Source organism: Leptonychotes weddellii, chromosome 9, assembly GCF_054177405.1.
Source record: "Leptonychotes weddellii isolate Sample4059 chromosome 9, ASM5417740v2, whole genome shotgun sequence".
Taxonomy (NCBI): Eukaryota; Metazoa; Chordata; class Mammalia; order Carnivora; family Phocidae; genus Leptonychotes; species Leptonychotes weddellii.
The window spans coordinates 27,596,254-27,610,816 of record NC_138377.1 but is presented as its reverse complement, the minus strand read 5'-3'; the positions used below and the strand labels follow the sequence as shown (position 1 = coordinate 27,610,816).

At 39.9% G+C, this 14,563-nt stretch overlaps 1 protein-coding gene across 9 annotated transcripts in view; it reads right to left on the bottom strand.

Annotated features, from left to right (window-relative positions):
- COX16 (cytochrome c oxidase assembly factor COX16) overlaps window positions 1–13,567 on the bottom strand; it is a 93,886-nt gene extending 80,319 nt beyond the window's left edge. For 3 of the 9 annotated variants that reach the window (XR_014148391.1, XR_014148392.1, XR_014148393.1), the window contains exons 1-2: window positions 13,226–13,567; window positions 3,958–4,029 (exon numbers count right to left, since the gene is read on the bottom strand). Coding sequence is in view for 6 of the 9 variants with exons in the window: in XM_081830338.1 (XP_081686464.1) it covers window positions 3,958–4,029; window positions 13,226–13,294 (141 nt within the window). In the remaining 3 variants the exon portion in view is untranslated. The remainder of the gene's footprint in view (window positions 1–3,957; window positions 4,030–13,225) is intronic. The other 6 variants (XM_081830338.1, XM_081830339.1, XM_081830340.1 and 3 more) reach the window with 6 other exon arrangements.
- Between the last annotated feature and the right edge of the window lie 996 nt (window positions 13,568–14,563).

Sequence of the window (14,563 nt, the reverse complement as noted above, 5' to 3'; positions counted from 1 at the left end):
TTTTTTTTTTAAAGATTTTATTTATTTATTTGAGAGAGAGAGAATGAGAGACAGAGAGCATGAGAGGGAGGAGGGTCAGAGGGAGAAGCAGACTCCCTGCCGAGCAGGGAGCCCGATGCGGGACTCGATCCCGGGACTCCAGGATCATGACCTGAGCCGAAGGCAGTCGCTTAACCAACTGAGCCACCCAGGCGCCCAGACTTAGCACATTCTTGAGTTGTCTTCGCAGGATTGAAACTAGCAGAAAATTTAAAGCTTGTTTTTCAGAGAACTGTTTCTCTGTAGCCAGCTAGTTTCTTTTCAGACCCCACTAAGAAATATACTGGCTCTGGGTCAACTGATAAGGTCCCAGCCATGAACAAACAAGGCCCTGCAGACCTTACCTGAGGTAACCAGCCCAAGATCCCATCCAGTTTATACTGGCTCTTGGATCATATCCATAGCCCCTTCCCTTTGTCCAACACTTAATCTGCTTCAGTACAATGTTAAAGTCTCTACCCTGGGAGGAGCACAGGCTTCATAAAACACTACATCTGCACAACCTTATTCCCGCCTTTATGTGTGATGACAAAACTCCCCTTTCTGAATATTCATCCTAATCTTAAATAAAAAGAACTCTCTCATCCCTGTCTGGGTAGTCACGATTTGGAAGTTATTCCCATGATCTCATTTGCTGCAAATAAAATTTCCTTTGAGTGACAACTCCACCTGCTGCAATTTCTTATGGATTATCTGCTGTAATCTCTATCTGCAACTCACCAAGGAGCAAATGAACTCACATTAGTTCAGTTACAGCTAGTTCGGTTACAGTTCCTCCAATGTATGTGGGTTTTTTGTTTTTTTTTTTCAAACCACCAAGGAATTAACTCAATTCTGACACTACCTACCTAGAGATAGAGTCAGATCCCACAGGTTAAGGGCTCAGTCATCCAAGACAGCCCCCGTCCCCACTTCACACACCAATTGCAAATCCAGGATGTCACCTGCACTTCTCACTGGCTATGGACTGGAGGTTCCAACAACTGCTCCCTGAACAGCTCACAGAATTGAAACACTTTACTTATAAAAGGCTAGATGGAAGAGACTCACAGGCAAGGTATAGGGAAAGGCTGTGGGGATTCCATGCCCTCTTTAAGAGGGCTATTCTCCCAGCACCTCTACAAGTTCCCCAGTCAGGAATCTGTCTGAACCTTATCTTTTTGGGTTTTTATGGAGGCTTCATTACATGGGGATGATTAAGTCCTTGCCATTGGCAATCGATTCAACCTCTAGCCCAACTCCCCTCCCTGGAAGTCAAGGGGTGGGACTGCAAGTTCCAACCCTGTCTCACAAGGCTGGTTCTCCTAGCAACCAGCCCCCATCTTTAGGTTACCCAGGGGCATTCCATAAATTCATCAACATAACAAAAGACACCTTGCTTGCTCTCATCACTTAGGAAATTCCAGGGGTTTTAGCTCAATGCCAGAAAATAGGGCAAAGACCAAATACGTATTTCTTATAAATCAGAACATCACAATTCCTCATACTATATACAAAAAAAATCAATTCCATTTGGGTTTTATATTTGCAGACCTGAGTATAAAAGGCAAAACAAAAATTTTAGCAATCATATAGAAAAATATTTATATTTTGGCGTAAGAAAAACTTCTTAAAAGGACTAAAAGAAAAAGTAACTATAAAGTAAAAAAGGAATAAAATAGACTACACTAAATTTGTTCATCAAAAGACCCCATTAAGATGACTAAAAAGTTATAATCTGCCATGTATAAAGAAATCTAACAAAACAATAAGAAAAAGACCAACAACCCACAGAAAAAAATGGGCAACCGAGACCTGAAACATCACAACAGAGGACACATAAAAAAAGGAAATATAAGTGGCCAACAGACATAGGAGAAGTGATCAACCTCAATACTCACTCCTCCAAAGTAGTAAGGGGATTAGCCCCCAGTCTATCTGCCTACCAGAAAAAAGGATAAACCCTTTCAGGAGGAAAACAATACCACCTAGAATCTCTACAAGTATTTACAAACAATACCCAATATTTAATTTAAAAAATTACAAGGTCGGGCACCTGGGTGGCTCAGTCAGTTAAGCGTCTGCCTTTGGCTCAGGTCATGATCTCAGAGTCCCAGGACTGAGCCTCATGTCAGGCTCCCTGCTCAGCGGGGAGTCTGTTTCTCTGTCTCCCTTTGCCCCTCTCCTGGCTCATGCTCTCTCTCTCACTCTCCCTCTCAAATAAATAAATAAAATCTTAAAAAAATAAAAAATTACAAGGTGTGTTCAAAGACAGAACATTTACCCACAAAACCAACAAGAGAAAAAAATTAGACAATAAAAGCAGATCTATAGTTGGTGTATGTAGGGTGTATGTAAAGTAACATATATATTCAAGATACTAAAGGAAAAAGTAAATAAAAACATGACTTCATGGAAGATTATATATATTATACATTCTTTTTAAATTTAATATTTACCCTCTTACTGTCTTTAAGACTAGTTGGAGTTGGTGTTTCTCTTAAACTATAAAATTAACTGAGAAAACTGAATAGGGGGGTGCCTGGGTGGCTCAGTCGTTAAGCATATGCCTTCGGCTCAGGTCATGATCCCAGAGTCCTGGGATTGAGCCCCGCATTGGGCTCCCTGCTCAGCGGGAAGCCTGCTTCTCCCTCTCCCACTCCCCCTGTTTGTGTTCCTTCTCTCGCTGTTGTCTCTCTCTGTTAAATAAATAAAATCTTAAAAAAAAAAAAACTGAATAGGTCCCTTTAATACTCTTTACTTTCCTACCAATAATTATTAATATAATATTTCATTATATATATAATATATATTTATAATTATATATATTTATATAATTCATATATTATATATATTTAATATAACATATATTTCATTATATAGTATATATTTCATTATATAATATATATTTCATTAACAGATCTCAATAATATTGGTAGAAAATTTATATGTATAAATATTATATATATGTATATAAGAAATTATATATACGGGGGCGCCTGGGTGGCTCAGTCGTTAAGCGTCTGCCTTCGGCTCAGGTCATGATCCCGGGGTCCTGGGATGGAGCCCCGCATCGGGCTCCTTGCTCAGCGGGAAGCCTGCTTTTCCTTCTCCCACTCCCCCTGCTTGTGTTCCCTCTCTCGCTGTGTCTCTCTCTGTCAAATAAATAAATAAAAAATCTTAAAAAAAAAATTATATATATGTATATATGTTTTATATATAAATAAAACTTGGGAAAAAACTCAAATATCAATGTGGCCACAAACAAAAACTACATACTTCTGAATGAATTAATCAGTTACTTAACTAGAGTTCTTATGTAACACTTGGCCTAAATTTGTAACTATAATCAAAGAGAGTGAAAATCCTAGCACTACCTCTAAATAGCCATGTAACCACAGGTTAGTTACTGAAGCTATCTGAACCTCAGTTTCCTCACTTGTAAAATAAATTTTACATATATTTAGATATAGGTATATAGCTTTATATACAATATATAAATATATATTATCTACCTAAAAAGATAAGTATCATTATTTGTAATGAAAAATAATTTTCCTTTCCTTCAGTATATCAGTAGACTTTATATATCAATATAATTTATAAAATTACTGGTATTAATATGAAATAGCTAATTTATAATTGGAGTAATATAATGGGAGTGAAATTGTCCAACATTCTTCAGTCCCTTTTAAATCCTAAAAAAAACTCTACTGAGAATGCAGTATTGCAAATTTTCTAGGAATAAGATAACTAAATTCTTTACATTTCATGATTCACTTCCATATGATCATTCATGTTGTCTTAAAGAATAAGAAAATCATACAACCCCTTGAAAAATTAAACAAAACTCAGACTGCTTAGTACATCAAGTATACATACCTAAACCGGAACAATCGTATACACAGACACATGTCAAACTCCAATTACAGTCCTTACCTTAATTTTCACAGCATCATAGCGGATTTGTGAAAATTCACGAAGACCAAAAGAGCCTCCAACAATCAGCAACTGAAACAAAGAGAGGAAACAAACAACATAGACGGGCAGAATTCTGTCTACAGATTAATGCCAATAGTGGCAGCTTATATGAAATCCAATATATTATTTTCTTGGTGAGTTACCATTCATCTGTTCAGAGTGGATGCAGTATGTACTGTCACTAGGAAACATTTTATCCTATTACCAAATACCAAAGTCAGTACCCCATTAGTTTGTTTGTTCATTTTTAAAGATTTTATTTATTTATTTGGGGGGGGGAGGAGCAGAAGGGGAGGGAGAGAGACAAGCGGACTCTGCTGAGTGCTGAGCACAGAGCCCAACGTGGGGCTTGATCACATGACCCCAAGATCATGACCTGATGAAATCAAGAGTTGGACACTTAACCAATTGAGCCACCCAGCTGCACCCCCATACTTGTATTCCACCTTATGGTTTAAATAACATCATCACAAGCATTATATTAGTTGATCTTACAAAAGAACTAAAGCTAAGGAAAAAATCCATTTAACAGATGAAATAAAAGCACAGGCAACTAAATGACTTGCCTATGATTATACTGAGTAAAGCTAGGAATTAAATTCTGGCCTCATTTCTTCAAGACCAGAATTCTTTCAATTTTATGTGTTTGCAAAATAAGCTAACTAGACAGCATTTTTCTCCATTTTCTTACCAACTAGTAAAAGAATCTCATAAAATACACCACACTTATTAATATATAGCAAACCTTAAAAGATTCCTCCAACTGGCATTGCTGCTTTATCACCTCCTCCAATAATCTAATGGGCTTTCACCCCTAATCCTAAAGCTGTAAAAGTCTAGCAATTTGGATAAAAATAAAGTTTGATCCCTACCTTCCTTTTTATGTCAATATATTAATATTACCAAATAAGGAAATATAAAGATATAAAACATTGTAAAATATAAAACTTTACGATTTTGAAGTTGAAATACTAACAAAACCTTGAGGCTATAAATTTTAAAACCCAGTAAGTCTGACCACATAAAATTTTCAATGTCTATACTGACAAATAAATGAAATAAAAACAACACAAAATCAAAAGACAACAAATCAGGAAAAACATCTGTTATATATAAGCAGCTAATATCTGGCAATGTCAATATGTAAGAATTATTTGTATAAGTAAAATAACTTTTGTCTTTGTGTTTCAATGAAAAGACACATCCCTGGCTTTCGTAACTCTGTTTCAGTCTCCTTTTATTCATTCTTCCTCATCTTCCCAACGGGGGGGTAGTATCCCAAAAGGCTCAAATCTTCACATTTCTTCTAACTATTCACAACCAACACTGAGTCCATATCATAGCTGATGTCATCCAATTTCATGGCTTTAAATAGGCTCTATAACCTAACAACTTCCAAATGCACATTTTCAATGGGAAACATCCCATTGAACTGAAACATGCTTTCCTACCTGACATTTTCACTTGAAAGCCTAAGAGATATATGGGGCGCCTGGGTGGTTCAGCTGGTTATGCATCTAACTTCAGCTCAGGTTATGATCTCCAGGTCCTGGGATCCACCCACATTGGGCTGTCACCGGGGAGTCTGCTTCTCCCTCTCTCTCTGCCTCTCCCCGCCATGCTCTCAGATAAATAAAATCTTTAAAATAAAAAAAAGTCTAACAGATATATATAAATTAACATTTTGAAAAACCCTCTTGACTTTTACCCCAACACTCTTTCTGCCCCAATCTTTCACATCCCAGTAAATGTAAACTGCTTTCATCCAACGGCTCAAGCAAACTTCTTTGTAATCATCATAAGCTCCTCTCATTCATATCTCACATCTAATCCATCCCTGAGTTCTGTCACCTCTACTTTCAAAACATTTCTTGAATCTGACAATTTCTAACTATACCTTCTTCTAATACTCTAGTCAAGGCCACCATCACCTCTTTCTGGAACTACTGCAATTACAGTTCCCACGTGTTACATAATGAAGAATTTGCCTGAACTTTGTCTAGGGTTCCTGAGAGGAAGGTACTAACTTGGACTTTCCTGAGTGACAGGAGTATCTTTGTTATTGATGGTGGGCCCCTAGGACCACACCTGAATTTATGCTAATGAGGTGACTCATGGTAGGCCCCTAGATAGTTGCAGTATACCGGTGGGCCATGCTGGAATAACCTACCATGTGACTAGAGGGGTGGGGCTTTAAGCCATATGATATCAACCTGACCTCCAAGGAGATGGGGCTGGACACTGAGGTCCCTCACACAGTTAATGATTCAATTAACCATACCTAGATAATGAAACCCAATTTAAAAAAACTCTGGACACTTGGCTCAGTTGCTTAAGCATCTGCCTTCGGCTCAGGTCATGATCCCAGGGTCCTGGGATCGAGTCCCACATTGGGCTCCTTGCTTGGCAGAGAACCTGCTTCTTCCTCTACCTGCTCTGCCTGCCACTACCCCTGCTTGTGCTCTCTCTCTCTGACAAAAAAATAAATAAAATCTTAAAAAAAAAAAAAACAACTCTGGACACTGAAGCTTGGTTGAGCTTCCTGGTTGGTGAACACATTAATGTGCTGGGAGGGTGGCATGCCCTGATTTCACAGGAGGAAAACATGGAAACTCTGCATTTGGGACCTTCCCAGACCTTACCCTGTGGGTCTCTTTTGGCTGTTCCGAATTCGTACCCTTTATAATAAAACAATAATTGTAAGTATAGTGCTTTCCTGAGTTCTGTGAGTCATTCTAGTGAATTATTAAACTTGAGGGGGTTAATAGGAACCCACAAATTTATAGCCAGTTGATCAGAAGCACAGGTGGGCCAAGAATCCCAGAGCTTTCAGTTGGTGTCTGAAATAAGCGGAGTTTCATGAAGGACTATTCCCTTACTCTGTGAAGTCTGTGCTAATTCTGATTAGGATCAGACTTGCATTACACCACCTACCACTCATTACCACAGTATCTACACTCCTAACTAAATATCTTCATTTGTGCAATAGATCCGATATCATCTTATTTACTGAAGGACCCTGATTCATCAATTCTCGTTTCCTTATCATGAAAATCTTGCTCACTACCACATGATTCATCATAAAAAAATGCTATTAGTTCTCCCACTTATTAACAAACTTCTCTAGACCTCACTTCCTCACGTTACTATCCTCTTTCCTTGTTCGTATCTGCAGTAAAATTTCTCAAAGGAGTTGTTGATGCTCACTGTCCCTCCCATTCTCTCTTAGACCCATTCCAGCCACCAAACACATCCATGTTACCAAATCCAATGGTTAACTCTCTGTTCTCATCCTACTTCATGAGCAAAATTTGACACAGTTGATCACTTTCCTCCTTTTCCCTTAAACCTGGTTTTTCTTCTACCTGAGAATACTTCTTAGTGTCCTTTATTGGTTCTTCCTGTACACTCAATCCCCTAATGCTGGAGTACCCCAGGGCACAATGACTGGTCTTCTCTATCTACATTAATTTCTTTTGTGAGCTCAATCAATCTTATAACTTTAAAAATATTCACACGTTGATTACTAACACTCCACCTTTAGAAGGGATCAAGCAGGCACTAGAGGAAAAAAGCAGCACCAGGTAAACAAAGCAGACCAGAATAGCACTGCAAGGGCTCTGGAACCTAAATTATCATTGGAAAGAAAGCCCAAAATAGTATGCTACTACCTACAGCTAAGTCTAAGCATGGTGACTGCTTGCTAAAGTAGAAGACTTAAATAGGATACAAAGTTTCCTAACATAATACTCAGAATGTCCATGATACAATAAAAACTCACTTGTCAGAGCAAGAATCAGGAAAACAGCAAGCTGAATTAGAAAAGACTATCGAGATATTAACATGGAGATAAACCAGATGTTGGAATGATCTGACAAAGATTTTATTTTTTTTAAGATTTACTTATTATTTGAGAGACAGAGAGAGCACCGTGCCTGTACCTGTGGGGGAAGGGCAGAGGGAGAAGCAGACTCCCCGCTGAGTAGGGAGCCCCCATGCCCATGACAGCTGGATGTGGCTGGATCTCAGGACCCTGAGATTATGACTAGAGCCGAAACCAAGAGTTGGACACTTAACCAACTGAGCCACCCAGGCGTCCCATGATCTAGCAAAGATTTTAAAGGAATCATTATAAAAATGCTTGAGAGAGCAGTAACCGATGTTCTTAAAACAAATGAAAAATTAGAAAATCTCACCAAAGACATAGAAAAAAAGAACCAAAAGGTGACATCAGTGAAATGGCAGACTAGGAATCTCCAAAAATCTTCTCCATCACAGCAATGAGAAAACTGGCAAAAGTTCTCAAATCAACTTTTTCAGAAATTTGAAAATTAAGCAAAGACTTGCAATAATGTTGGGAACATTTTCCTAAGAAGACTGCCTTTCAGTAAGGACAGAAAGCTTGGTGGCATTTTTATTCCCACCTCTCCACCCCAGCTCCATGGTAACCATGAAAACAAATAGAATGCTCCTCTCTTATTATAGTCTTTGGTTTAAAATCTAATTTGTCTGATACAAGGATTGCCACCCGAGCTTTCTTTTGATGTCCATTAGCATGGTAAATGTTTTTCCACCCCCTCACTTTAAATCTGGAGGTGTCTTTGGGTCTAAAATGAGTCTCTTGCAGATAACATATCAATGGGTCTTATGTGTGGTGTTTTTTTTTTTTTTTTTAAGATTTTATTTATTTATTTGACAGAGAGAGACACAGCAAGAGAGGGAACACAAGCAGGGGGAATGGGAGAGGGAGAAGCAGGCTTCCCGCAGAGCAGGGAGCCTGATGTGGGGCTCGATCCCAGGACCCCGGGATCATGACCTGAGCCAAAGGCAGACGCTTAACAACTGAGCCACCCAGGCACCCCATGGGTCTTGTTTTTTTATCCAATCTGATACCCTGTGTCTTTTGATTGTGGCATTTAGCCCATTTACATTCAGAGTAACTATTGAAAGATATGAATTTAGTGCCATTGTATTGCCTGTAAGGTGAGAGTTATGTGTATTGTCTGTGTTCCTTTCTGGTCTATGTTACTTTTAGACTCTCTTTGCTTAGAGTACCCCTTTCAATATTTCTTGTAGGGCTGGTTTGGTGTTTGCAAATTCTTTTAGATTTTGTTTATCCTGGAAGCTTTTAATCTCTCCTTCAATGGCCAACAGACACATGAAAAAGTGCTTAACATCACTCGGCATCAGGGAAATACAACTCAAAACCTCAATGAGATACCACCTCACGCCAGTCAGAATGGCTAAAATTAACAAGTCAGGAAATGACAGATATTGGCGAGGATGTGGAGAAAGGGGAACTCTCCTACACTGCTGGTGGGAATGCAAGCTGGTGCAGCCACTCTGGAAAACAGGATGGAGGTTCCCCAAAAAGTTGAAAATAGAGCTACCATACGACCCAGCAACTGCACTACTGGGTATTTACTCCAAAGATACAAACGTAGCGATCTGAAGGGGCACGTGTACCCCAATGTTTATAGCAGAAATGTCCACAATAGCCAAACTATGGAAAGAGTGTGGATGTCCATCAACAGATGAAGGGATAAAGAAAATGTGGTATATAGGATGCCTGGGTGGCTCAGTTGGTTGAGCGACTGCCTTCGGCTCAGGTCATGATCCTGGAGTCCCGGGATCGAGTCCCGCATCGGGCTCCCTGCTCGGCGGGGAGTCTGCTTCTCCCTCTGACCCTCCTCCCTCTCATGCTCTTTGTCTCTCATTCTCTCTCTCTCAAATAAATAAATAAAATCTTAAAAAAAAAAAAGAAAATGTGGTATATATACACAATGGAATATTATGCAGCCATCAAAAAATGAAATCTTGCCATTTGCAACGACGTGGATGGAACTAGAGGGTATTATGCTAAGCGAAATAAGTCAATCAGAGAAAGACAATTATCATATAATCTCACTGATATGAGGAATTTGAGAAACAAGACAGGGGATCATGGGGGAAGGGAGGGAAAAATGAGACAAGATGAAACCAGAGGGGGAGACAAACCATAAGAGACTTTTAATCTCAGGAAACAAACTGAGGGTTGCTAGAGTGGAGTGGGGGGAGGGATGGGTGGCTGGATGATGGACATTGGGGAGGGTATGTGCTATGGTGAGTGCTGTGAATTGTGTAAGACTGATGAATCATAGGCCTGTACCCCTGAAACAAATAATATATTATGTTAATAATAAATAAATAAATGAATGAAATAGAATGCAATCATGGGGCAGAATGGGGTTGGGGCTCCTTAAAACATTATTCTCTAAGAACTGTCACTGCTTGATCAAATCTGGTGGTTCAATGGAAACCTCAGTCACAAGGCTGTCTTCAGTTTTCCTGACTTTGAGCTCAACTAGTACTAACAGACTTCTCTCAGGAAGTGTTTGTTGAAAAAATTCAGAGGCAATTGGTTAACATCGTGACTGCCTGAGGTGGTAGGCAACAGGGCAAATAACAGTCTAACCAAAAAGCTTAAAAGGAAAATATGAGAAATAAGGTGTCCACAGAGGACTCTGAAAAGTTCAAACATATTCCTGAGAATCCAGAAGGAAATGCGCATGAACAGAATTGTGCCCATGCCCAGAGTGGTGTGTAAGCTCAGGAAAGATCTGAGAAGGCCTTAAACACTTGTCTATGGCTAACCTTGAGTCTCTGAGCAAGCAGGAAGTAAAAGCTCAAGGCAGAGTTGTAACCTGCCTGGCTGAGTGTTGAAGACACACCAAAACAAGCACACAGAGCCCCTCAACAAAGAATTACTGGTTCCAGGTGTTTAAGGAAACCTCTACCCAATAAAAAGAAAAACAGCCCAATTTAAAAACGGGCAAATGATTTGAATAAACATTTCTGCAAAAAAGAGATACAGATGACCAATAACCATATGAAAGGATGTTCCATATCATTAGTCATAAAGGAAATGCAAATCAAAACCACAATGAGATACCTTCACATCCACTGGGAAGGGTATAATAAAAAAGATGGACAATAACAAGTGTTGACAAGGACGTGGAGGATTCATTGCTGGTGGGAATGTAAAATGATGTAGCCACTCTGGGAAATAGCTTGACAGTTCCTCAAAATGTTAAACATGGAGTTATCATATGGCCCAGCAATTCTACTACTAGGTATATACGAAGAGAAATGAAAATATACATCCATACAAAAATTGTACATGAATGTTCGTAGCAGCATTATTCACAATGGCCAAAAAATGTTAACAATCTAAATGTTCATCAATGGATAAATAAAATGATAAATAAATAGGATAGGATTAGGATAAAAAAATTGTCTATCCAAATGATGGAATATTATTTAGCCATAAAAATGAATGAAGTTTTGACACGTTACAACATGAATGAATCTTGAAAACACTATGCTAATTGAAAGCAGTCACAAAAGACCACATGTTGTATTATGCTACTAAATCTATAAACAGAAGTAGATTAGTGGTTGCCTAGGTGGGGGGAGAGGGAGGAGAAAATAGGAAGTGACTACTAATGAGCATGGTGTCTCCTCTGGGATGATGAAATTATTCTAAAGTTAGACAGTGGTGATAGCTGCATTAACTCTGTGAATATACTAAAAACGCTGAACCGAACACTTTAAATGGGTTAATTTTTTGGTGTGTAGGAACCAGTAGGTCACTGGTCAGATTAGAAAGGTAAATTCTCAAGACTAAATGGGCAGTGTGGAAGCTGAAACAAGTATATTCTCTTTCTTCAAGCAGTTTGGACAAGAAAGGAAGGAGAGTAGTATTTGCATATACCTGGTATTCAAAGTCCTCTTCTGTATGAAGAGGACTTTGAAGCATTAATATTTATCCAAGAGAGGAAATAATTTCAGCTTGAAGATAAATGTAGTATAGTAATTGTGGCATATGCAACTGATACATGATGAAGAGGATGTATCTTTTGAGTTCTTTCCAGTAGTGCTTGGTTTCAGCGTACTGAATTCAACATTTTCCGCTTCAATTTATTTATATGTTTAGGACTTGTATTTTGAAACATGGTCCTTTAGGTCCCGTATAGAGGTACAGATGTAGAGACCAGTACAGAGTAACACTTTTAGGGAAAAGGCTACTGTGGTACTTTCCATTCCCTGAAATAAAACAAAAGAGGAAACCCCTAAGTACCGAGAAGGTACTTCAACATTAGTGGTTTTAATATCCCAGCTTTGGTGATTTTGAAAAATAAGAACAAAATCAAATTGGCTTTCACTAGGACATGCAGGTGACCACAATCGTAATGCTTCTGAATGGATCTCCATTTGGGGGCAGAGGAATCTATAGAGAGGATAGTTTTTACACATGCCCTGTCATCTACACAAATATAATTACTACATAATCTTTTAAGACAGTTTTCTTTAAACTTTTTTAAGGTCACTTCTCTCCTTTAGTTCTGCTTAAATGCAAAAGCTGGTAACTTCACCTATACCAATATCCATACAAAGGATTAAACTGTTAAGTATTTAAAAGAAAGTGGCTTTTGTCCACAAGCTTTATTGAAATTGTCTCATTTACTATGACATCAAGGCTTTCTGAAGCAAAATAACTTGCCAAGGTCAAACAGCAAAAGAGGGGGAATGTCTGGCTGGATTCCAACTCTGGCTGGAGTTATGTCAACCTCAACCTGTATCTTCTATACGAATGAGATCCTCAGGGAACTCAGTGTAGGACAGGACGCAAGAATATAAACACCAAAAGTACACTCGAGGTGCTTCAAAATGATCAATTATAAGTCAGCGACCTTTTGAAGGCTGCTACAATGTGGCAGGCACCGCGCTAAACCCTCGATTTTCAAAAGGTTTCATTTAACTCCTACCAACAATCCGGGAAGAATTAAACCAGTTCACAAAACAGAAGCTGAAACGTGGAGATGCCCGAAATTGTACAGTCAAATTAAGTAAATACATCTAGTTCCAACGATTCACAGCACCGTCCAGGTGTAGCACGGGGTTAAAAAATGTCAGTTGGGTAATCACCCAGACCTGGTGTAAAATCTGGTCTGACCTCGATCTCTGAAGCACAGCCTGGTAACTACTAGGGAGAGTAAAAGGGGGCCTCGGGATCCTGGTACCAGCGAAGGGAGAGGACTAAGACGGCCACCTCCCGCCAGCCCCTTCCCCGCCCGGGCCGCTCCCCGCCTCCCGCCTCCCAGATCCTGGCAGCCGGGACCCAGCCGACCTAGACGCCCCACCCCATCCGGAATCCTGCCCCACACGTTCTCCTCCCTGCGCTCACCAGCATGGGGACTCCGTAGCGAAGCGTCTTGTTCTTGCGCAGGGCGCGCATCACCGCATGTACACACATGACTGAACTCTCCCACGCGTGGACGCCTAGTCCAACAGGCCCAGCGCGGCCTCCCGAATCCAAGCTCCCTCCCCAGGAGGAAGTCCTTGACTCGCCTCCTTTCCTTGGCCTCCCGGTGCTCGGTCCTCCCCCGATAGGCCTCCGCCAGACGAAAGCAATCGATGCGTCGCAACACACTCGCGCGCCCGCGTGGAAATTCGAGTGTCGGCTCTTTGGTTCCGGCACACTGGTTTGCAGTCGGGATTTAGGGACTGAAGCCGTGTTTGTCGTTCTCATCAAATGATGTGGAAACCGGTACCTCCCACGTTCTGGGTCTTGGCCAACGTCTTCTGACGTTTCCTAACACGTAGCTGTTCTGTAAAATCAGCTAAGAAAAAAAAGTTACTTTGGAGCTAGTATTGCAGCTTCTGATACTCTGGCTATTTGTGGGGTGGGGAGTTTACCAGTTTAATAAAGATTTAGAAATAAATAAATCACCACGAAAGGGTAGGTTGAATGGCAGTGTAGTGCCTTGATATCACTGAACCCTTAATGCTAGTTGCTTTAACTACTAGATAGCCTGTAATCTTCAGTCATTTATGAATGTCTATTTTCCACTCACTCTGCATCCCTCCAGCACACATTTTTGCAGGTCATTAGAAGGTTCGAGGAAAACAGATGAAAAGATACAATCCCTACCTTAAAGAAGCTGGCAGTTTAATGGACAAACAAATGAACATGTGCCTTAAGTACAACAGTTGCTTAGGAAACAGCCCCCACGTGCCATTTGCCAGGGTGAGTCCAAGAAAGCCTCACCTACCAAGTACTATTTGAGATGACATAATAGTATAAAATACAGGTGACATGGAGTAACATTTCCCATGTTATCCCTGAGATCTTCCCATCTGTCCCTGCCTCTATTGCCACTGAAATGTTCCTGGTTTAATCACTTGTCATCTTTCCACATATTGAAGTCACCCCTAAGTGGTCTTCAGAAGAGAAACTCCAGCTCCACCTTTCACCTGCTCTAATCTATAGATTAGACCATATCTATAGTCCCACCGGGTCAAATATGAAAAAACAAACAAACAAACAGACATAACCTTAATTGTGATTCTCAAGTCTGTCTTCCACACTGCTGAAAAGTTATCTAAAAAGCAGAAATGATGAGATTCTCCTGGTTGGTTTTATTTGTTCATTTGTTTGCCTACACAAGTCACTCCAATTTTCTTAGCAAGGAATTTAAGGTCCTGTATAATGGTCTGCCTTTTCTGCTACTCTTCTTCATTC